The sequence below is a fragment of the Phialemonium atrogriseum genome (genome assembly GCF_030411735.1).
Source record: "Phialemonium atrogriseum strain 8032-3 unplaced genomic scaffold QBC33scaffold_22, whole genome shotgun sequence".
Classification (NCBI taxonomy): Eukaryota; Fungi; Ascomycota; class Sordariomycetes; order Cephalothecales; family Cephalothecaceae; genus Phialemonium; species Phialemonium atrogriseum.
The window spans coordinates 145,489-167,223 of record NW_026848159.1 but is presented as its reverse complement, the minus strand read 5'-3'; the positions used below and the strand labels follow the sequence as shown (position 1 = coordinate 167,223).

General features: G+C 58.4%; 7 protein-coding genes across 7 annotated transcripts; 4 read left to right on the top strand and 3 right to left on the bottom strand.

Moving 5' to 3' along the window:
* Positions 1-22: 22 nt before the first annotated feature.
* Positions 23-2,162, top strand: QBC33DRAFT_545947 (uncharacterized protein). The gene has a single exon (XM_060428613.1). It carries the CDS (start codon positions 373-375, stop codon positions 1,867-1,869), a length of 1,497 nt encoding a protein of 498 aa, XP_060280991.1. The 5' UTR covers positions 23-372; the 3' UTR covers positions 1,870-2,162.
* A 78-nt stretch (positions 2,163-2,240) lies between these two features.
* On the top strand, positions 2,241-4,331 carry QBC33DRAFT_456611 (RNA polymerase I-specific transcription initiation factor-domain-containing protein; the record flags this gene model as incomplete). The annotated part of the gene is made up of 2 exons (XM_060424818.1): positions 2,241-2,510; positions 2,616-4,331. The coding sequence occupies 2 exons, from the start codon at positions 2,241-2,243 to the stop codon at positions 4,329-4,331; spliced, it is 1,986 nt and encodes a 661-aa protein (XP_060280990.1).
* Positions 4,332-4,513: 182 nt separating this feature from the next.
* Positions 4,514-7,246, bottom strand: QBC33DRAFT_594303 (P-loop containing nucleoside triphosphate hydrolase protein). Its single transcript, XM_060431780.1, has one exon. The coding sequence runs from the start codon at positions 6,962-6,964 to the stop codon at positions 4,775-4,777; it is 2,190 nt and encodes a 729-aa protein (XP_060280989.1). The 5' UTR covers positions 6,965-7,246; the 3' UTR covers positions 4,514-4,774.
* Positions 7,247-7,266: 20 nt separating this feature from the next.
* QBC33DRAFT_545938 (kinesin motor domain-containing protein) lies at positions 7,267-11,484 on the bottom strand. Its single transcript, XM_060428612.1, has 4 exons — positions 10,754-11,484; positions 8,990-10,693; positions 8,480-8,932; positions 7,267-8,425 (listed from the first exon to the last, which is right to left on the bottom strand). The coding sequence occupies exons 1-4, from the start codon at positions 11,216-11,218 to the stop codon at positions 7,529-7,531; spliced, it is 3,519 nt and encodes a 1,172-aa protein (XP_060280988.1). The 5' UTR covers positions 11,219-11,484; the 3' UTR covers positions 7,267-7,528.
* Positions 11,485-11,814: 330 nt separating this feature from the next.
* Positions 11,815-13,486, top strand: QBC33DRAFT_517367 (uncharacterized protein; the record flags this gene model as incomplete). Its single annotated transcript, XM_060426184.1, has 2 exons — positions 11,815-11,866; positions 11,952-13,486. 2 exons carry the CDS (start codon positions 11,815-11,817, stop codon positions 13,484-13,486), a joined length of 1,587 nt encoding a protein of 528 aa, XP_060280987.1.
* Positions 13,487-14,214: 728 nt separating this feature from the next.
* On the top strand, positions 14,215-18,521 carry QBC33DRAFT_496636 (uncharacterized protein). Its single transcript, XM_060425575.1, has one exon. It carries the CDS (start codon positions 14,468-14,470, stop codon positions 18,164-18,166), a length of 3,699 nt encoding a protein of 1,232 aa, XP_060280986.1. The 5' UTR covers positions 14,215-14,467; the 3' UTR covers positions 18,167-18,521.
* Positions 18,480-21,331, bottom strand: QBC33DRAFT_545927 (phosphoinositide phosphatase SAC1). Its single transcript, XM_060428611.1, has 3 exons — positions 20,926-21,331; positions 19,132-20,864; positions 18,480-19,059 (listed from the first exon to the last, which is right to left on the bottom strand). Exons 1-3 carry the CDS (start codon positions 21,131-21,133, stop codon positions 18,889-18,891), a joined length of 2,112 nt encoding a protein of 703 aa, XP_060280985.1. The 5' UTR covers positions 21,134-21,331; the 3' UTR covers positions 18,480-18,888.
* Positions 21,332-21,735: the final 404 nt, after the last annotated feature.

Below are 21,735 nucleotides of genomic sequence, written 5' to 3'. Positions count from 1 at the left end.
TACCTGTAGGCCCCCCCTGTCCCATCAGAGCTACTGCGTAGTGACAATCAAACCTTAGCCGGGCTAGAATATACAGAGAGCTCCATCCAACCGTCTACAATACGATTTGATTAGAGTTGCTTGGCGGATTTGCACAGCCCTCTGCTTCTCTTCCTTCACCTTCCTCTACTCCGAGGCCGAGGGATCAGCAATTAATACGGAGCTGACGTGTCGATAAAGAATTAACCTGCTGTTTGCTTCTCCAACCTTGACAAACCAATCACAACAGCAAACAAACCCTCCCTTGCCCGATATCCCGTTAATAACAGACAACCTCCTCCTCCATCTTACGACATACCTTGATCGACCACACCTTTCCAGATACGGGTCGCGATGTGTTTCGGCAGTAAAAAGGATAACATCCAGGACGAGGACGATTTGCCGGCCCGGCCAGCACAGTACGCGCCCCCTCAGCCGACGTACGCTCCTTCCAAGAAGGAGAGCATGCCGGCATCACCGCCGCCTCTGCCGTCGCAGAAGCCGGACCCGCCGTACCACCAGCAGCAGCAGCAGCAGCAGCAGCCAGTCGCCGAGCTTGCTGCCGACGATATCGCCCCCCCGCCGGGCCCGCCGCCCTCCCACCAGCAGCGGTCTGACAATGCTGACTACGCACCGCCGTCGGGCCCGCCTCCCCGGCAGCAGGGCGTTGTAGACGAATATGCTCCTCCCTCGGGCCCGCCTCCCCGGCAACAGGGAATTGCCGATGAATACGGCCCTCCGTCAGGCCCGCCCCCGTCTCAGAGGCGAGACGATGCTGCCGGCTACGCACCGCCTCCAGGCCCACCTCCCTCCAAGCAACACGGCGACATTGACGAGTTCGCACCACCCCCGGGCCCACCCCCTTCGAAGCAACAGCTCAACGACTACGACTTCGCGCCGCCGCCGGGCCCGCCGCCGGCGCCCCAGGCAGACTACACGGCGCCGCCGCCGGGCCCACCCCCCTCGCACGCGGAGAAACCCAAGCACGAGTGGGAGGAGCTGGTGCCCGACACGTCGCTCTTCCCGCCGCCGCCGGACATCTTCTCCGGGTGGGACCGGTCGCCGGCGGCGAACGCGACCGAGGCCGAGGCCGAGGCCGGGGAGGCGTGGTGTGCGCGCCACCCGATGATGGCGCCCCTGGCGCTCGACGGCGCCGCCGAGGAGGCGAGGCGCGCGCACGCCTTCCAGTTCGTCGAGCCGCCGAGCGGCCTGTTCCACGGCAGGCTGGAGAGGGTGGGTGGCGGCCTGGGCGTCTGGAGGGGCCGCACCGAGCCGAACGCGCCGGATAGCTGCCTCATCGCCTACCCGCCGCTGTATGCGGTCACCAGGGACAGCCCGCTTGCGCTGCGGCCGACTAGCAGCAGCGCCGGGGGGGTGGGCGGTAGGAAGAGGACCATCTACTACGAGGTGCGGATCCTGGCGGATGGGCGGCGCGGCGACACGAGCCTCGCCATGGGGTACACGGCGCTGCCGTACCCGGCGTTCCGGCTTCCCGGTTGGCACAGGGGTAGTCTGGCGGTGCACGGCGACGACGGGCATAGGTATGTCAATGACCGGTGGGGGGGCAAGAGCTTCACGGAGCCGCTGGTCAGGGGCCGCACGTACGGGTTGGGAATGACCTTCACGGCGGACGGGGAGGGGAGGCTGAGCGTGGATGTTTTCTTCACCGAGGGGGGCCGGGAGAAGGGGAGGTGGAACCTGCATGAGGAGACGGATGCGGAGCAGGATCTGCCTGTTACCGGGCTGGAGGGGTTCCATGATCTTAGCTGCGCGGTGGGCACGTTTGACGCCATTAGCTTTGAGGTCGTCTTCGATCCTGCGATGTGGCTTTATAAAGGGGTCGGGGCTTGAGAGCCCTGCCACTTAGGGGGCCTCCCTTTTGGCTTGCCTTTTGCTATGGACTTTAGTTGTTAATGTTTAGATATGCGGCAGCGAATATGAGCCCTGCTTTGCTGTATCGGCCTCCCAGCTACTCATGTTTTATTATTTCCGGCGGATGCTTCGTCTGCACATACCTGGGTATCTACCTATCTAGACACCTAAGGGAATGTATCAATTACGTAGTCTGACGGCTTGCCGTGTGGGTCAGATTTAGACTACCGGCGGCCGCTAATCCCCACCAACCAATGAACTGCTTCCGGGACGGCCCTGACCCTCTACAATATAAAACCCATTTGATATTCCAACAAACCCGTCGTCGCATCGTCCCCAAACATGTGATAATGTCCCGCTACGGCACCGGCGACGGCGACGTCGACGATGACGACGAGTATTGGGACAGCGACACGGACGAGATCCACTCGCTCGCCTCGGAGGAGCTGCACGAGGGCCGGCCGAACCGTTGGACCGGCGCGGCGTCGACGTGGAGGACCCTCACCGAGGATGACAGGCAGACCTACGCCGCCCTCGAGGCCCTCAGGAGCAGGGACCTCGCCGCACACCTCTACAACGCCTTTGCGCTGAGGCGGCCTGGTCTACTGGCTGCTGGGAGAGTGCCGGGTCCTGGGGTAGGTTGAAGAAGACAACTTCCAGTTTTGTTTCATTTTTATTTCTACTCTTTTTGCTTTTGCCTCGTCCCGGTACCATGGCTGACAGAGCTGCAGGACACAAACAAGCAAACGGGTGGCCAAGTCAGTGCCGAGGGATGGGCGCCCCAGAAGTCGTGGACCGCCTGGCCTATGCGGGAGGACGTCGTGCCGGCAGAGGACTTCATGAATCGCCGGGCCGACGACGGCGACGGAGACGACGCCTTCGTTTTCCGCAGCCGGCAGCAGGAGATGCCGAGCACCGGACTCGAAGAGGAGCTGTCCGCCACGATGCTGAGGATCGCCAAGGAGAGGTTCCGGCGGAGGGAACTGCGAGCCTCACCCATGGCGGCGGAGGAGGAGGAGGAGCCGTCATCGCCCCAGGCCATCAAGCCCTCGATTGAAAGTGGAGACGAGTTACCGGTGCGCATCAAGGTGTCTTCGAGTCAGGACGAATCCGACGGCGGGGGTGCGCCGCTAGACTCCTCACGTGGCAGGAAACGCCAGCGTCGGGATTCACCCACATTTCTACCAGTGATCTCGGCCGACGACGACCTCTCGTACGAGCTGCTCCGCCCAGCGGCAAGGAACATCATCGGAAACCTGGACGCGGCACTGACCATCCTCCACAACGTCCGGGTAGCCGGCCTGAACCGCCTGTCCGATCCCTCGGACAGCGACGGGGAGAAGTCGGCCTCTGGCGACGCTGCTGCTGCTGCTGCGCCTCGCCGGGGGAAGCGAAGACGGCCCGGGCGCGAACGGTCGCGCCCCACGCGGCGGCGGAGACCGGTGCCGCTGCGCGAGAGGCGAGCCGGGCGGCCGCGCCGCGCTCACGCGCCCAGGGACGGGGAGACGGAGCAGGAGATGCGCGTCAGGGTGGCCAGGGAGCAGAAGAAGCGGATCCCCGTCTTCTCGGACGACGACGACGACGAGGGCGAGTCGACGGGGCCGGAGGCGAAGCCCCACAGGCCGAGGAGCGGACAACGACGACGACGTAGTAGTAGGGGGAAATCGGTGCCGCGGTCCGGGAGGTCTGCCGACGGGCGCGGCGAGGACTGGCATAGGGAGAAGAAATTGGCTAATTGGGGGCTGAGGGATTGGAGGGATGTCGTGGGAGCGGCTGCGCTGGCTGGGTTCTCCCCTACGGTGGTCGCGCGTGCGACTCAGCGATGCGCGAACCTCTTTCACCAGCAGATGGAGATCCGCACCCTGGTGGAGGAGCAAGCCGGCCCGGCGAGCGGCGACAGGGAGGAAACCGCACGGTACATCCCTGGAAACCCCGTCGTTTCATCATCGGACGAGGAGACGGATGCCATGGAAGAGATGGACCGGGTCCGGGCGGCGAGCCGCCACTCGAGCGTCAAGCCGGGAGCAGCGTCGTCCTCGGAGGAGGAATTCGGGCAGCGCCGGGCCCGCCGCGGCTCGGTCGTGTCGACCGTGGCCCTGTCGTTCTGCCACCGCCGCGGGTGCCCCAGGGCGGTCGACGGCTTCGGGCGCCGGGATAACCTCGTCCGGCACCTCTGGCTCGTCCACGGCGAGCGCGACCCCGCGGCGGCGGCGGCCAGGGACGAGGATAGGGCGGACGAGATGGTCGGCGCCGTCCACGTCGACGGGTTCCTCAAGCCTATCAAGGCTAGGACGGGTTGGAGGGGCGCGGATGCCGTCAGGAGGACTAGGTTGGGGAAGTCGCGTAGGAGGGCGGGGGAGTCTGGGGAGTCTGATGATGGATATCGGGCTGAGTTCAGCGACGATATTGTAAAGGCTGAGCCTGAGGAGCCTTGGATCTAGTGTGGGGATTAATAGGTTAACTAACACCTTGTTATTGATGTGCGTTGGTCCAATACCGCCGTCTCCGTCACCGTCAAAGCCATGCGCAGCTAGCTCCTAGCTTAAGTCTCGTCAGAGGAGGAGAGGAGCTCATGGATATCTAGGCTACAAAGGCACACCAGTGATCTTAAAACGAAGGGGCGAGTTTTCATCGTCTGATCTTCCTAGGGGAATGAATCCTCGAGAATGAATGGGATGGGATACCTAGTTCATCATTGGCACTGCACAGACAAGTTGCAACAAGGAAAATCGAAAAAAAGAGTGCGAGTAAGAGGCAAAAACACAGGGTTCAACAGTATGTATGCCCTGCACGAGTGTAGCTACATCAATCAGCTTCAGTTGTGGGTATTATCTTTTGGTATCTAGGTAAAGACAACATCCTCCACGAATGAATAGCCTCAACCTCAATCATCAAGCCCACCCCATTCACTGTCGCTCCCTGCCTGCTCCTGGCCACCACTCTTCTGCTGGAGCTCCAGCTTCTTCCTCCGCTTGCTACCCTCGATCGCCCCCCGCTTGTTATTCTCCCTCCGCTTCTCCCACGCGCTCTTGGTCGAGATCTCGGCCTTGCCGCCCCCCGTCCTCCGGACCTCCACGCCCCTGACCTTGAGGCGCCTCTTGTCCCCCTTGGCGACCTTGGGCAGCGCATCGAGCAGCCACTTCTGCACGCCCCCGCCCGACCCGGCCGCGCCGCCGGCCTGCCTCTCGCTCGCGGCGATGACGTTGGCCACGCTCCTGACAAAGGGCACGTCATCGGCGGTGTAGAACGTGACGGCGACGCCCCCCTCGCGGCCGGCGCGGCCCGTCCGCCCCGCGCGGTGCACGTACGCCGCAGCCGAGGCGGGCACGTCGTAGCTGACGACGCCGTTGACGCCGGCGAGGTCGACGCCCCGCGCTAGCACATCGGTGGTGATGAGCACCCACGCGTCGCCGGCGCGGAAGCGGGCCATGACGGCGGCGCGGGCGCGCTCGGACAGGCCCGAGTGCAGGACGGCGATGCGGGCGGCGCCGCCGGCCTCGGGCGGGATGTCGTAGCGGAGCTCGTCGTGGAGGGCCTGGGCGCGCTCGATGGTCTGCGTGAAGACGAGGAAGGGCGGCCGGAGCGGCGGGCCCGAGTCCGCGCCCGAGACCGGGTGGAGGAGCTGCCGGAGCGCGAGGAGCTTGCCTGGCTCGGTGGCGGTGTAGATGAGCTTGTGGGTCACGTTGGGGACCGCGGTGTCCTTCAGCCCGACGACAAGGCGCACCAGTGGCCGCGCGGGGAGACTCAGCTGCGCTGCCCTCTTGTTGACCTGCTTTGTTATCAGAGTCTCGATGTTCGAGGCCATGGTCGCGGACCAGAAGGTCAGTTGGAGGTCCGGGTTCGTGCAGGCTTTCCAGATCGCCAGCGTCTGTTTCTGGAAAAGCGGGTCTAGAAGGACGTCGGCCTCGTCGAGTATGAGGGATGTGACGCTTGGAAGAGCCTTGTTCGCCCCTGATTTCCCGCCAGAGAGGAGGTTGAGAAGGGATTTCGGGGTCGTCACGAGTATGTCTGGAATCACCATCCGCTTCGGCGCCGTACGAGCACCATCCTTGCCCTCCTGGTGGTGGTCGGATTCGTCCTCCGAGCCCGCCTGAGACGCTTCACCATCGGATTCACCCTTGTCGCTCGCCTCACCCTCCTGCTCGTCTTTCAGTTGCTCTGCAGTGATATGCAGACCCTTTCTCATGGGATAGATCCGGACACCAGTACCGGCGGCGAGTTTCCTCCCCTCGTTGACGATCTGGCTCGCCAGCTCTCTGGTTGGCGCAACGACAATAGCACTGAGCTGACGGTCCTCGACGTCAGAGCCCTGCAGCCCCTTTCTCCGGATGGCGCCCGTGATGGCAGGAATCAGGAAAGTCACAGTCTTCCCGCTCCCAGTGGGAGCCACGGCCATGAAATCAACCCCCGCGCTGGCATCAATCCCGTCCGCCTCGGTAGACTTCCCCAGCGCTGTCTCGGAACGCAGTAGTAGAGGCAAGCTCCCCATTTGAACCTCGGTCGGAACCCTGAAGCCCTGCTTCGTGAGATTCTCAACCACCTGCGGAGAGATGCCATACACCTGTTGCAGTTCCGAAAACGAACTCAACGGCTGCGGATACAGTTGTAGTTGTTTCTTGTCATCCTTGCCCTCGGCCTTGACGGGCTTGTCCTTCTTCCTCTTCTTGCCGACCTTCGCCGGCTTCTCCGCGCGGCCCGAGAGCACGGTGAGTTTCAACCGGTGAGACCGCAGCAGCTGCCGACAGTCGTCTTCGTCCAGTAGTTTGATCTTCCGCTTCGAGGGCTCGGGTGTCGTCTGCTCCTTCTGCCCAGCCGCGAGGTTCTCCCCACCGCCGGCCTGGGGCTCCTTCTTTGGAGCGAAATAGTCCAATTCGCTGTCGTCCACTGCATCGGCAGCTTCCGGCGCGTCCTTGTTCCTCTTCCTCTTCGTCCCTCTCCTCGGGCCGACGTCGTCGTGGAAGAATTGCGGATTCGTGCGGTTGCCAGCGGAGGGGAGGTTCGTCGATGCAGGCTTTTCGCCCGCCTTGACCGGGGCCTGCTTGATGCCGCGGGTGAGGATCTTGAGGATGTCCATGGCTGATACCTTCTCGATCAAGACTGCGGTTTCGAAAACGGACTCGTCCGCTCCGGTGTTTGGGTCTTCGTTTTGCGGCGGAGCGCAGAAAATTTACTGAGAGCGATTGGAGAATTTTGAGATTCCGGGAAGCGGCCCCACTTCACCGAGCTGTGGAGCCCACTCGTCGTCCGAGCTTGGAATAGAAGTCTGCCAGCACCGACAGTCGATGACTGAAGAAGACTTAACATACTAGGTAGATACTCCAAGAACAAGAATAGAGGCAGCTGCTTCGGTACCGGTGTAGCGCATCAATAGACGTCATCAAAGGATATAAAACTTTCATTAACAACCCCACGAACCACTACTACTCTCACGGGTATCGGGATATTCCATAAAATGTACAAATAAACAGCAAGACGTCACCCCAACGCCGCTTGGTAGCCGGCATCCCTGCCCTAATACCCCTGAAACTCCGACAAACCCCATCCCGGTCCGGTCCCGTCGAAACCCAAAGGGGGAAAAAAGACAATATACGTTCCTCCGAGACACTGATGAGAAAGCCAACAATCTCTCCAACAACGCTCAGTTAAGGCGCGGGCTCTTCCTCCTAGTGTTTGTGCTCTGCGAGAACGCGCCTCCGGGCGGCACGTTCTCGCTGCCCTCGTAGGCGATGGCGGACATGATAGCAGCCGTCTGCTTCTTGGCGTACCGCGTCGACGGAGGCTTGAGCGACGACGACGTGCTCCGCTTGCTGAAGATGGGCAGGGTGGCGTTCTCCTTGATGGCCGGCAGCGACATGGTGCTCGCCGACGGGTCGAACATGATGGCCCCCGTCGTCAGGTTGGGGTTCACCTCGCGCAGGCTCATGCTGAGGGGGTTGCGCGGCTGGGGAGGCGCCATCGGCGGCGACATATGCGAGGATGCCGTTGTGGGCGGTGCCAGCAGGTCGAGGTCGTTGAAGACGGCGGGGGTGCCTTTGCTTGGGCTCGGCGTGTCGCCAAGTCCCGCAACCAAGATGCCGGGTGTTTCTGTGCGCGGCAGCTCGGTCGGATAGTGGTACACCTTTTTCTCGGGGGTGTCGCCGGTGGGTTCGTACTCGCGCAGCATGGTGCTGTTGATATCGTCTCTGAGGTTGCTGAGTGGGCGGCAGATGTTCTCTTCCAGCGGCGCAAGCGCGCCCGTGAGTTTCCTGGAGTCGGTCTCCATCTCGTCCCCAAGATCTCGAACCCGGTCGAATGTGTTCGTGAAGTGGGTTGAGATGTTGGAGAAGGATTTCTCGACCGTTTCGGACAGGCTCTGCAAGGACTCAGCGTGCTGCTTGTGGTGCTCGCTGTTCTCGGATCTGGCGCGGGTCACAAAGTCGTCCAAGTCCTTCATCTGAACATCTAGATCGTTCTTCTGCTGGTCAACCACGCGGATAGTCTCCGTGTGGACTGATTTCGCTGTGCCCTGGATAGAAGTGCTGTGCTCATTTGCAGTCTGTGGCGTGGTCGTTAGCAGGATCATTAGGCTGTCAAATATGGGGGCACATACACTCCAGTCATCCTTCAGCTTCTTCTTAAGGGCAGCCTTGGATTTGGAGATGCTGTCCAAAATCTGGCTACCCTCGGAATTCCAAGCATCCATCCCCTCTGAGTATTGAGACACGCTTCCCTGGAAGGTTTGGTTCGACTCGCTGACCGTCTTCTGGAGGAGGGCACCCTTTCCAGCCAGACGAGACTCCTGGAGTTCCGCTTGAGAGTTGATCAGAGTCGAGATTTGAGCCAAAAGCTGCTGGCGTTCTTCGGCTGCCTGCACCCGCTCTTGGCTCAGGACGTCCTGGATCCGATTGGAGACGGACTCGTTGGACTGCACGATGGCATCGCCCGCGCATTCAAGTTGATGCCTGAGTCTATCAGATTCTTTCTTCTGGGCGTTGATGTGCCGGAACAGGTCCTCGAAAATGGTCTTGCAGTCTTTTCCAAGGGAGCTGTACGACAAATGCAACTGGGGTAATAGTCAGCAAACATGCGTATGCTTGAAGGGGCTAGGACTGGTTAATACCTGACTGTGGAAGGTAGTCAGTTCACTGAGGACATCAGCAGCTATCCTCTCAGCGGCGGCGGCAATTGACTCGAGGCTCTCTCCGACGCGCTGTTTGATGTTATCCCGAACAACTTTGATCTCCTCCAGCACATTGTCCATCTCCTCCTTCGACTTCTCTTTCTGCTCCATCAGGTCCTTCTTCGACTCGCCGAACTGACCAAGATTCTCATCCATGAAGGCCTGTGTCGACGACAGCTTTTGCAGCTCTTCTTGGACAAATTGCTGCATCCTGTCGGACACGCTGGAAATGTGCTCCTCCTGCCCTTTGCGGAACTCCTGGATCCGCCCCTCAACGAGCTCCGTGACATTCGACACTTGGCTCTGCGACATGCCCCACGTGCTACGGTTCAGATTCTGCAAGTCCGACTTCCGCTTGTTCTTGGAATGGAGGGCACCGACATCCCCAACCGTCTTCTTCAGAGTGTTGATGAGCTCCCCGCCGACGGCGGCAAGCTTCTTCTCCGTCTGCTGGTGTGCCTTTCGAACGTGCGTCTCTTCGGCGAGAGTCTTCCGCGTAGCTGCCAGGACGAGCTCTGCCTGGTCGAGAACCTCCTTTGTGTTGTCGAGCTGTGTCTTGGTCCCCTCGTGCTCCTTCTTGAGTCCCATGAAACTCGAGGTTAGAGAGAAGAGCTCCTGCACCTTGTTCCGAAGGTTGGCCTCCATGGTTTCCATCTTGGCCGCCTGTTCCTCTGTCAGGATTCGCCGAGACTCGTTTTGAACAGTCATCTCCTCGTATGCCTCGTTGGATAGGTAGACACCATTGCGCTGGCGAGTCGCAATGAGCTCGCTCTTGAGCTTCTCAAGCTCGGTGCTGAATTCGCGCAAGAGGGTCTTTTTGTGAATCATTGCATTGACCTGTGGCTTGTTGCGGATGTTCTTGGCGCGGAAGGCATAATCCAGCGTAGAGATGGTCTCCTCGAGGTTGCTCTTGGCCGGCGAGATGGTTGCGATGATGCATGTCTTGGTGCGTCCCCCCAACGAGTCTTGAAGCAACCGGGTAAGCTTCGATTCCCTGTAGGGAATGTGGGAGCTGCGGTCAACGAGGGCGTTGATGACACGGCCAAGGGTGAGGAGGCTCTTGTTGATCAGGCCTGCCTCGGCAGCTCGCTTGTTCTCGGCCCCGGATCGTTGGATGTTTTCGCTTCCGGCAAGATCAACCAAGTTCAGCTTGCCGGTGCAGAAGTAGTCCTCGCCGTTCTCCCCGGTCCTCTTGGAGTTGACAGTGATGGTGAAGACTGTGTGACTCCGACTACTCAGGTCGTTGCATTTAGTAGCAGCAACTTGGCGCCTCACGCTGCCCTCTTGAAGCCACTTGAGGCCCTCGGTCGCGGCGGTAATGTGTCGCTCCTCCATGCCTTGGACGACAGTTGTGGCATGGCCCTTCCGAGAGTTGTCGTCGTAGATCTTGAGCTTGGCGTTCTCATCTGGAGACAAGAGGTCGCGCAGCTCCTCGTTGTATAGCTCGATGAATGAGCAGCGGACACAGTTCTCCGTATCGTCAATCTCTAGCTTGTTAAAGAGAGCGTGTAGTACTCGGGGAATGATACCAGCCGAATCAGACAGAAGGCCCAAGGTATCGCTCATGTCACCAGACATGGTGTATGTCTTACCGGTACCCGTCTGCCCGTAGGCAAAGATGGTACAGTTGAATCCGGCCAGCATCTACAACAGTCAGCTCCCATGCAACAGACATCAAGATGGTGTCATTTGTTTGTTACATACCTCGTCGAGGATGGGCTTGACGACATCATCGAAGACCATGCTCTGGTCCGCCGCCGGGGAGAAGACACGGTCGAAGTTATATCTCTTGTTGCTCAGAGCATTGGGGCCCATGGAGAGCTGGACAACCTTGCCCTTTACTCCCTCGGAAGACACGACGACGGCGCTATTTTCCCGCACCTCGCGCTCGTTCCGTCCTCGGCAGCGAACAACGACATTGATGTTGGTCGACTCTCCATCGTCCCCTTCGAAATCACGCTCCTTGCGCTTTGTTCCTGTTGTGGTGACGGATGACACCGACTCGGCCGGAGATGTCGCCCCAGTTCGGTCAATTCGTGATGCCGTAGTTGTCTGGCGGCTTAATGCCTGCCTCGCTGTTGAGGCGCGTTTATTGATTCGGCTGCCTGGACGTGGGATAGCGCCGGATCTGAGACTCGGCGCCATGGATGAGGTGGTTCTGCGCTCCATAGGAGCAGATTTCGCGTTGTATTTGAATGGCTTCTAGTGGGTGATACCTAGTTGTTGGCGGGATAATTAGGTCGTAAATGGAACCGCGTCGAGCCCAAGACCTGGGGGTTAAGGAAATTAATACGACACTTTGTCTCCAAAGCAGAAATTAGAAGCCTTGAAGGCGACTCTTTGCAGGCCCTGGTTGACGATCCAGGGTAGGGAGTCGTTGAATGGGAGGGGTGGAATAGGGAAGTGTGAGCGGCTGCAGGCAGGAACAAGGTGTGTTCCGCTTGAACACTCCCTGTGCTTGTCAACAAGGCTGTTTTGGGGCCGTCCCATCACCGGGGTAACCAGCTTTGGTGGGGCTCTGGTCCACTGGAGTTGGTACGTGCGTATCCGTACTAGTGCCAGGATGACGTCCCACCTGCCCCGCGACCCCCCGCCTCAGTCATGGTGCTCTGTCACGAGGCTGGGTTCGAGTTACAACTTTATATTCCCCCAAGTCTGACTTCCCACGAACAACAAACAGTTAAAGTCATTAGAAACCTAGGTAGCTAGATGCCGTGGTGGCTTCAGATGCCCTTGTCACTATCATCAGCTAGCGACTATTCATCATGGTCCTCTTCTCTGCTCAGCTCCATCCCCAACGAGCCCTTGGGTTCTTAGGTGACTTTCCCAAGATCCTCCCTCATACTTGCCCGTATCCCGTCTATTTATGAGAGCTGAGAGCTGACATTCTGCCTCATTCCAGTGCTTGGTGCTTCGTTACATGACATCCTTACCCGACTCAAGGCCGAGCCGCAACGATTCCCAAAGTTGGAGCTATTTTACTCGCCAACCAACCCTCTATCAAAAACCGTTGCTGTAAACCTGCCGGCAAACGGTCTCCGTCTCAAGTTTGATGGACCAGAGCAGCGACTGCGGCTTATAGAAGTTCTCGACTTCTCCCTGAACCATATTACTCTGAAGCCCAGCAACGAGAAAGAGAGGGACCTCGTCCGGCCACCAAACCCGAACACGGACCCAGCTCAGCCTGCGGAATCACCAAAGGGCCCTACATTCCGTCACATTTACCACCGTTTTCTGGGGCCAACATACCCTGGAGAGTTCATTCCTGCCCAGCCGGGTCCAGAGCCTGGGCCGGGGATCTATGTCCTCTCATATCCCGGTGTTGCCTTCACATTCCCCATGTCTGCATCTGAATATTCTTCAGGAAAGGACAATGTAGCCTTGATGTCGTCATCGGGCAGCCAGGTTGCTACATCTATGGCCGTGTTTTCTGGGAATTCTTGGGCCGAGGCGCGGAATAAGCTGTTCACAGAGGTTCTCCCCAGTGTCAAAACTTTTGCTCCCCTTGCCAAGGGCAAAGATGTATGCCCAGATGAGGTGTCTCTAGTCCGGATACATGGGGGTGGAAAACTACAGTTATTCCACCGATGGACAGATAACTCGACCTGGATTACGTTGGGAGAAACCACACCTCAGCACCTCGTCGCAGAACTTGGCCCGCCAGATGCCATATACCGGAAGAACGACCAGAAGATGTACATACATAAGATTCGGGCTGCCAGCGACAGCATGGCCAGGCCTAATAGGAACGACCTGAAGCAGCAGGACGACCTAACTGATACTGACCAATCGTCGGCTCACACAGCCTCGGATGATTATGACTCAAACGAGGACGCTGTCGAGGATGACGTGGCGAATATCTCTGGGGAGTGTTTTTATAACTACTTCTATCTGGGATTCGACATCCTTGTATCAACGCCGGTTACGCCCTCACGACCCCCGCCTTCCAAGGGAGCAGACGTCAGCGTTCCAGGCCGGGGAATCAGGCAAGTATCTCCCGACCAGCTCGTGGCCACGAAGATGATTCTGCATGGCAACGTGCCCGGGTCGTACCCGTTCAATAGACACCGTCGGTGTCGTTGGGAGATTCACTACCTGGAGGATCCCGGATCGGTGGATGAGCCGGTGACGAACTCGGAGACTCCATTTACGGAAATTGAAGAAAGGTTGCGAGACGAGTGGAAGTCAATCTACGCCTCCGAAGAGGAAGCTAGGCAGCAGCAGCGGGGGATGGTCCTAAATAGGGGCTGGGGGGACAGTCCGGGGTCGAGCTGTGAGCTCCTTGGGGGGTGGGAAGAGAGTGGAGGGCGCAAGGCTGGCGTTGGTGGCAAGAAGTTTGACGGCAGCGAGGATTCGACAACTACTCTGTACGGTTTCCCTGGGCTCGTGTTTGAGGTGTTGAGGAATGGCTTTGTGAGCGCAGTGACGGTGTATTAATACCCCTGGCGGAGTTGGCATTGGTTTCGGGTTTGCTGGGTGGTTTGGTTTGCATTATTATTTTCTCACACGGGACTGAGAAAGCGAGTTGACTTGGACTTTGCACTGCTGATGTGTTATGGTATGTCTATGGTATGCATCCCGTTAGCGGTTTTGGAGACCTATCGTTAAGACTTATTGTCAAACCGGGAGTCAGATCGGGGGCACATGTCTGAAGTCGAGAAGCCCATCTCACGTTGCATGGAAGTACTAACCGATGTTATCATCATACGCTCATGCACGTAGGTAAGTTTCTTCTTCATTAATAGACAAGACGTTGAGGACGTTGAGCCGAATTGAGGCCCTCGTGTTATGCAGGAAGGAAAGCTGCAGTTCTGGCCAAAACTAAAATATGCCGTCATTCGATTGAAGATTGCTGCGTAAGGGTGCTGTTACTGCAAGGCGACGTCAAGATTTGGTGATACTCTGGAGATACGTTAAGCAATTCAGATAAGGATACGGAGCTGAGTCAAAATAAAACACTGTTACAAGTACTTGTGGGGCTACCACTTCCAAAACTGTGCTCCAAGCTGGGGCTCTGATTGCCTACACGTAAGTTACCTCAACTTCGCCACAATACATACCCTGCCGTTTTACTTACCCAGCCTCTTACTACCTAGCAACAGGGGTTTTTGTCGCCAATCGAGTTGCCGCACCGATGTCACCTGGCTGTGACAGACGTGGAATCCGTAACAACCAACGCAATCCTCAATGAATCCTGGCTTTCAAATCGGCCCTTGACGAATGGGCGTTGGTACAGCTGCTTGCAGCACATTCACCTTCCCTGTCCTTCACATGATAGAATTTCCACCTCCCGCAACATTTCCCCCCAAAACTTTGGGCAAAGCTCGGAGCTTACAAGATGCGCAATCCTGCACCTTCTTGACTACGACCCCCCTTACTCGAGATCAGAGGTCACACTAAGGCTGGGGCACAACAGCCATGTCCGACCGCGATGCCAGCTCTCCAACCGACGTCCATGCTCGTCGAGCTGGCAAGCAGGCAGCGGGCTACCTAGAGCCAGAAACGCAAGCCAGACTCGGCAACGGGCCTGGAGATTCAATCGTGGATGGTGGTTCATCAAGCAGACCTGCCGCAGAGTCATCGTCGATGCAGCCCTCTCCCGATGACGTTGGCATATTCCAGCCTAGAGCTCTCCGGTCCAGCAAGGCGAACGATGACGATGGCAGCCCGTCTAAAGGACGGCGGCATCGGTCCCACAAGCAGAGGTCGAGCGGAGCCTTCTTGCTCTCCGACTCTTTACACGACAATTCCACCCAAGACCTTCGACGCCCACATCCCGACAGACGAAGTCGAAATGTTTCCGATAGCTACGGGAAAGGTTTGGCCTCCCAGGCTGCAGAACGGCCGCACTCGAGCGGCGAGTACCCTAATAGCGACTCTCCCCGATCGAGCGTAGCCCCTCTCGACCTGGACTCGACACAGATCGTGAATATGGCCTTGAACCTGAGCGAGACAAGACGGTTGGCTTCGAGGAGAACCGTTTCACAACACATATCCCCGAGGCTTGCACAACTACCGGATAGCATTGCAGGAGGTGGTCTTAGACAGCATCTCCAGCAGCAGAGGCGAATGTCAGGGAGGGTTTCCCCGAAGCCTCGGGCGCTGTCAAGAGGCGGGACGGGCAGCCAGAAGCTTAATAGTCCATTACAATCATCGTTCGATCCAGTCCACGATGGGAGTTACCGATACCACTTCTCAAAGTCGACTCTGTCGCGGGCACAGAAGGCCAAAGATTACCTCGAGCTTCTTGCTCAGTACAGGCGGCTGCTAGACTTCGTGCCGCCTCTGACGCTAGATCAGGCTGGAAGATCATCCACAGCTAGCCGTCCCACCACACCGAACGGGCTCGTTAAGCTGTCCAATTCAGCTTCTCCTAACGTCGGTGGGACCCTTGGGAGACCGTACAACCCCCTGCAGTATGTACGGAACCGCAAAGTCAGGGCGCGAGAACGGCAGGCCATTGATAGCGAAGCCCAAGGGTTCAACGATGTCCTTCGAGTGACGGAATGGGTAGACGAGGTGGCTAAACCGGGCACCTCCAGATCAAATAGTCTGCCGTGGGACGGTCTACCATCCTTTCCTCTTGCTAATGAAGAGGCGACGGATGCCAACCCGCCATCCAACGCTACGAGAGCGATATCGAACCCGTCGAAACCGAAGCGACCAAGGGTCGACTGGGTAATCGATCCCGCAGATATGGTTGCTGATCTGTACTGGCTCGAGCAGGGTGACCACAAGATGCTGGTCGAAGACCGCCATTGGAGACGTGTCTTTCCTCAAGACCCTGAACTCTACAGGCCATGGTCACGCCAAACCAATGATAGCAGTCCCCCTGTAAACCCTCAAGCTGGTCCAGTGGCAGAACTGTCAACTACCACCACCAAGATCGATTCAACCGTCTCCAAACCGGTCAAAGGGGAACGGGAACACGAACATGTTTTCAGCAGTGCCCGTGAACGTGCCCACCAAAAACTGCAAGTTCTCAAAGGGTTACATCATCATCATCGCCGGCATGGCAGTTCGATACATAGGTCCGACTCCCTGCGTGACCGTCGTGGTTCTCTATCAGACGCGTCAGTCACGGACGATGGCATCCGGCGGAGACACAGAAGCGGAACACTAGGGAGGAGCGACCTAGATGTCCTGGAAAAGCAGATGAGGGATATGATCGCCCAAGAGCAAAGAGACGAGGAGCTTAACACCCGGCACGACCCTCCCGCGGTACAGCAACCGTCGTCTCCCAACGGGGCGAGGACGCCTGAAGCGGAGAGGCTCGTGGCTTCGACTGCACCAAGCCGTACACCAAGCCACAAGAGGGAGACTTCCATCACTGAACCGACTGAGGCGGAGAGGAAGTACAGGAAGTTGAAACCACGCCCGGCATCCCCGCAACGTCCCGGCCGGGATAGTTTGGAAGTCCCACAGTCCGGAAGGCGCCATTCGGTTGACTACGACACCTCGGTGCCAAATTCCCCAGATCTGAGACCGACTCGAAACAGTCCCTTTGTCCCTGCTATAGGCATGGATCTCTCGCCTTCATCAAGCAGGCCCAGTTCTCCAAGCCGGAAGCCAATATCTAATCTAAAGAGGATCTTTCGCGATCGCAGCCGCGAGCGAGGTGCAGATTTCCACCTGGGCGATAAAGGAAGCAGTTCGGAACCGGCCATCGCAACCCGCGAAGCGACTCAAGAGCCGCCATCTGCGGAGAGGACAAGGAAGGTATCCCCGCAGCGGAGAGGCTCCGGGAGCCCCGTTAGCAAGATTGCGTCCCGAGAAACCGACAGCAGCCACAAATCACATCGGAGTATTGGTAGCATCAAACTACGTGGTGATGACTCGAGCTCTGGACTCCGAGGGCTGCTCAGAGCTCCTCGGATCGATAGTGTTCTACGCAGCGGTGTTTCCAGGGTCGGTGACCTGCTATGGAAGAAGGAAATCGAGACTAGCGAGCTGCCGTCCTCCGATACATCGTCCTCTGAGTCCGAACTGGAACCGAGGAGAGGTAGATCGAGGGAACACGCGTCGTCATCACAGACACCGCCCCACAAACCAAACGAAGTCTCTGGCCAGCATAGTGGGAAGACGTATCTTGATGTCATGCCATCGTTTGTGCCAGCTTCGGAGTCACATGGGAAGCCCGGCTTGGGCGAGCCAGGATCACCGGCGCCGTCGCGGCCACCAAGCCGCCGATCTACCCGTTTCGACCGTCTCAAACCCCCAAAGATAGACGTACAAACCCCGCCGGGCCACGGCGTCCGCGCTCCCAACGAAGTCGAAGCGTCAGCCGCCGAGTCGCGCAGGAGCAGTTTCGCCGAGGGGGTCCGCGCCGCCGACGCCCGCCTGAACGCCGCGCTCTCCCTCACGAAGCAACAGCGCCAGTTCTCCGCGTCCGCGCCGGGCGCCCGGCGGTGGCCCATCTGTGACCGCCGCGAGTCCGAGCCCTCCGCCGCCTCGCTTTCCAAATCAGAGATCGCCCGCCTGCGTACCCTCGTCCTCAGCTCCGGCATCATGGCCATGGAGATCGACCGCCGCGCCAATGCCCGCCGGCTGCTGGGGTCCGATGCAGGCTCGCAGCAGCAGCAGGAACAGCAGCAGCCGCAACCCGTCACGTGGGCAACAGTCGCCAACCTCGCGCCGGACCCCCGGTCGCGCGCCGAGCTGCTCCGCCGGCCGACGGCGCAGACCGAGGTATACCCGCTGGCGGCGCGGGTGCTGGCCTCGTCGGTCGGGTCGGCGGGGACGGCGTGGCGGCGCGACGCGGACGCGTTCGCGGGGTCGGCGGCGCCGGCGCTGGCGTCGCGGGCCGAGGAGCTGCGGGCGCGGGCGCGCGACCTGTCGGAGATGACGCGCGCCGCGGCGGACGAGGCGGACGAGGTCGGCAGGGACCTGGTCGCCGGCCAGAGGCTGGGCGTCAAGCGCGTCGTGGACGTCATCGAGAAGCTGCTGCGCCGGAGGAGGAGGAGGTTCAGGTGGCTGCGCAGGGCCGGGTGGCTTGCGCTCGAGTGGGCGCTTGTCGGGTTCATGTGGTATGTTTGGTTCGTCGTTGTGATCGCGAGGGTGGTCTTCGGGATCGGGAAGGGGGTCCTCGGCGGCGTAAGGTGGTTGCTGTGGCTGTAGTAGGCTGAACCGTGGGCCCTGGCTCCGATGAGAGCGCTGGAGTTTGATGAACTTCTTTTGTCTTTTGTTTGTCTGTCTGTCTTGCGAACACGCAGCATTGGGAAGCAGGTTTGTGTGCTCTGGATACCATTTTCGGATGCGGATGCTGCTGCTTGCTTGCTTGTATGCGCGCCTTGATACCCGCCGCGATTTTGGTTCTTTTCATCATCTTCTTTCCCGGGCTTTTATTTTCTGACCAACTGTTTTCCGACTATGCTATACACTCACCTACACGTTATGATAGTCTTAATTAGAGAGAGTGCGAGAGATGCAAGCTATATAATAATCACGACATACATTATCTACTAGTTTCCGTTCGCCCTGTTGTGTCCTATAGCAATCTAACCTTGGGCTTTAATTATACATTCATCTTGACTGGAATACCCGCAGACCACGAACGGAATACCTTCTCACATCGCATGCCTTTACCAAACGAACTACGCTGGGAAGGGATATCGGTACATGTCACGACGCCGCACAGCAGAAAAAGGAAAACTTGGGAGACTGGGAAACTCGGCCTCCCTCGAGGGCCAAGGACGAACAACGTGGTTTAACAGATGCTATTTCCAGCCCGTCTTGATCGGAAACTTGTACGCCGTCTATTTGTACATTACCCGATCTACTATACTACAGAAGGCTTGGAAACACAAAAGGAATACATGGCTCCGACGGAGCTGTATGTTCTACTCGATTCTCTTCTTGCCCTCCTCCGCATTAAGGTACCTCGAGGTACTCAACCCCCTCTCGTGCTTCGCGACCAGCGGGCCCAGGAGCTTGTCCTTCCTGACCTTGGCGATGGTCTCACGATAGCCCTCCGTGGCCCACGGGCGAGGGTTCAGCTTGGGCCAGTTGACCTGGTCCAATCATTAGCTGCTACTCGCTGGAAGGAAGGAAGGGGGGATAAGGTAGGGTGAAGGGGAGCTTACATATAGCATGCCGTTAGTGACGATAAAGTAAAAGCACCAAGCCGTAACGACGGCCCAGAAGAAGACGAATAGCCGCATGGGCCAGACGGCAGAGTCGGGCATGCGTTTGGAGAAGACGCCGAGGAAGGCGAGGAAGAAGCTGAAAGCACCGACATAAGGGATGCTCTGGATGAAGATGGGTCTCCGGTCGGCAAAGATGAAATTGGCACCGATGTTGGCGGTTGCGGGGAGATAGGTCCCGAGGAAGAGGTCGAAGCCGTCCTGTCGAGGACCGTCGAGAAAATTGTTCCTGCAGTATCTGGTGATGGCAACATTGGCGTCCTGCAGGGCGCCGGCCTTGGTCCGCTTGCCCAGGCGGGTGAGGTCCGTCTTCATGGCACCGGTGCCGGAGTAGCTCTTGGACACCACGTCGGCATTGTCTGCCCAAATGTTCCGGAACAGGAACTCGAAGGCAGGGTCTTCATCGGCAAAGCGAGAGCCACGGGCCATGATGCCCAAGTCGACGAACATGCGGTCCAGAGTCCAGCGAGCAAGCATGCTCTGCACGACGTTGGTCCGATCTAGGCAGTCCATGCAGTTTGTCCTTACTACGCTCGTCTGGAGGTTGCGGACCTCGAGGCGGCCGTCGATGTGGCTGGTAGGCATATCAACAGCACGGAAATACTGCTGTGCCACGAGGGCCTCCTGCAGTTGGTCAACGAGAAGCTGTGCTCGGTGCATTTGGAGACCCTTTGTCTCGCTGTGGAAGTCGAAGTATACGTAGTGCAGCCGGTCATAGGATTGCTGCTTGCTGCTGGGCTCAATGGTATGGAACTTCTCCTCGGTGACCTGATCGGCTTGTGTGCGCTCCTCGGGAGAGGTGACAAGCATCTGCACCATCTTCTCGTAGGCTTGCTTGACACGCTGTTCACGGCCTTTCTGGTTGACAAGGTTGACCAGGTAGTTGGCCCCGTATATGCGGATCTGCTCGTCGAAGTGGGCCTTTGCCGCAGGTAATGCAGCCTCGATGCCGCGGATTTGGAGTTTCGGCACATATTTCAGGGTATTGATCTCCGTCCAGAAGACCGGCACGCTTCCACGGGTCTGGACATAGGACAGGATCTGCATCTCCTTGCCATCAGAGCCCAGCTTCCCACTCTGCATATCGCCGCTCCCGGCGAATCCCCCAAGGCCCCTTCCGCTGTCATTGAGAATGACGATTTGTTCCGTCTCGTTGTAGTTCGATACATGGCCCTCCTCGTCGATACCACGGGACAGGTATCTTGTCCCAGCACGATGCCGAGATCGTCGCGTAATGAGGACAACGGTGAGCGGCGTGCCCTTGAAATGTGTCGGGCGAATCTCCAGCATGCCAAATATCACCGGGAGGATGAAGGGATCGATCCCAGGCTGCGGAGCCGGGTGGCCTCTTCCACCTCTTGTCCGGAAGTCAATAAAGTCGGACTGGACAAACCTGTTCCAGAAGAAGCGATCGTCGGCCCTCATCCATAGGGGGCTGGGACTGTCATGCTGCGCCTGTCTTTGGAAACTATTCGTGAGGTCGACCGAGTACGAGAAATACATGGGTCCCGACTTGATGAACGTCTTAAGCAGGCTGAGGAACTTGTCCTCGTCCGGGTCGTGGATCTGGCGCTCGCGCAACGGGAGGAATTCGGTGGATATGACCTTGTAAACCATGTGCCCCTTGAGTCGACCAACTGGTTGGGCCTTCGTTATTACGATTATGTATTTGTCTATGAACGTCAGCTATTTCGCCAGGCTATCTATGGGGTGGCAGCCTGGGGAGAACCTTACCAAGTCTCAGCCTGATCATGCCCAGGATACCAGCGATGCTGGACACGCGGGAAACCCGCTTCCCAGAGACTAGGGAGCCATCGAGGAGACGAATGTCGCCAGTCGGCCGATCAATGCTGAGAACAGGCGCGTTGGGGGAGGACGGAGACGTGAAGATATACGAGTCGGGGGCGACCTGGACGTTGGCGTCCCGGTAAGGGAGAGTCATCTTGACAGGTGCGCCGGTGGGTTAAAGCGTCAATTTCTGCCGAATCTCGAATTCCATCACCAGTTGATGTCAGGGCGGGGCGCAGTGCAGTTGTGGTGAGCAGAGTGCAAAGTCGAGTCCTTGGGTTGTAGCAAGCTTGGGACTCGATAAGAAGCCGCACCTTGATTTCAACACGTAGCTGACACTGCGAAGGCGTGCCAACTGCCAATGGCGGCGGGCTTGTGAATCTGCAAGGCGCTTGGGCCAGGCCCGTTTCTTCAGAAAATGGAAGGACCGGACCGACCGAGGTACCGGTACCCAACCCACAGCCAGCAATTACGTAGGACGCAAGCGAAAGTAGCCTCACCTGACCAAAGCACGGACCAGGAAAGTGCAGGCCTCTTTGATCTGATGAGGCGCCTACCTACAAGGTAGGCTTCGACGAGTGGAACATTATCACCATCAACTTCCGGCCGGCTTCCCATCACAACCCTAAACTCCAGCTCACCTCCTAGTTCTGCAGTCAAGACTGGCATACGATTTTCACCCGGCTTGAGGAATCCTTCATCCGCATCTACTTATCAGTGTTATTGTCCTGACCTCGACCTTGGACTATCCTTTCT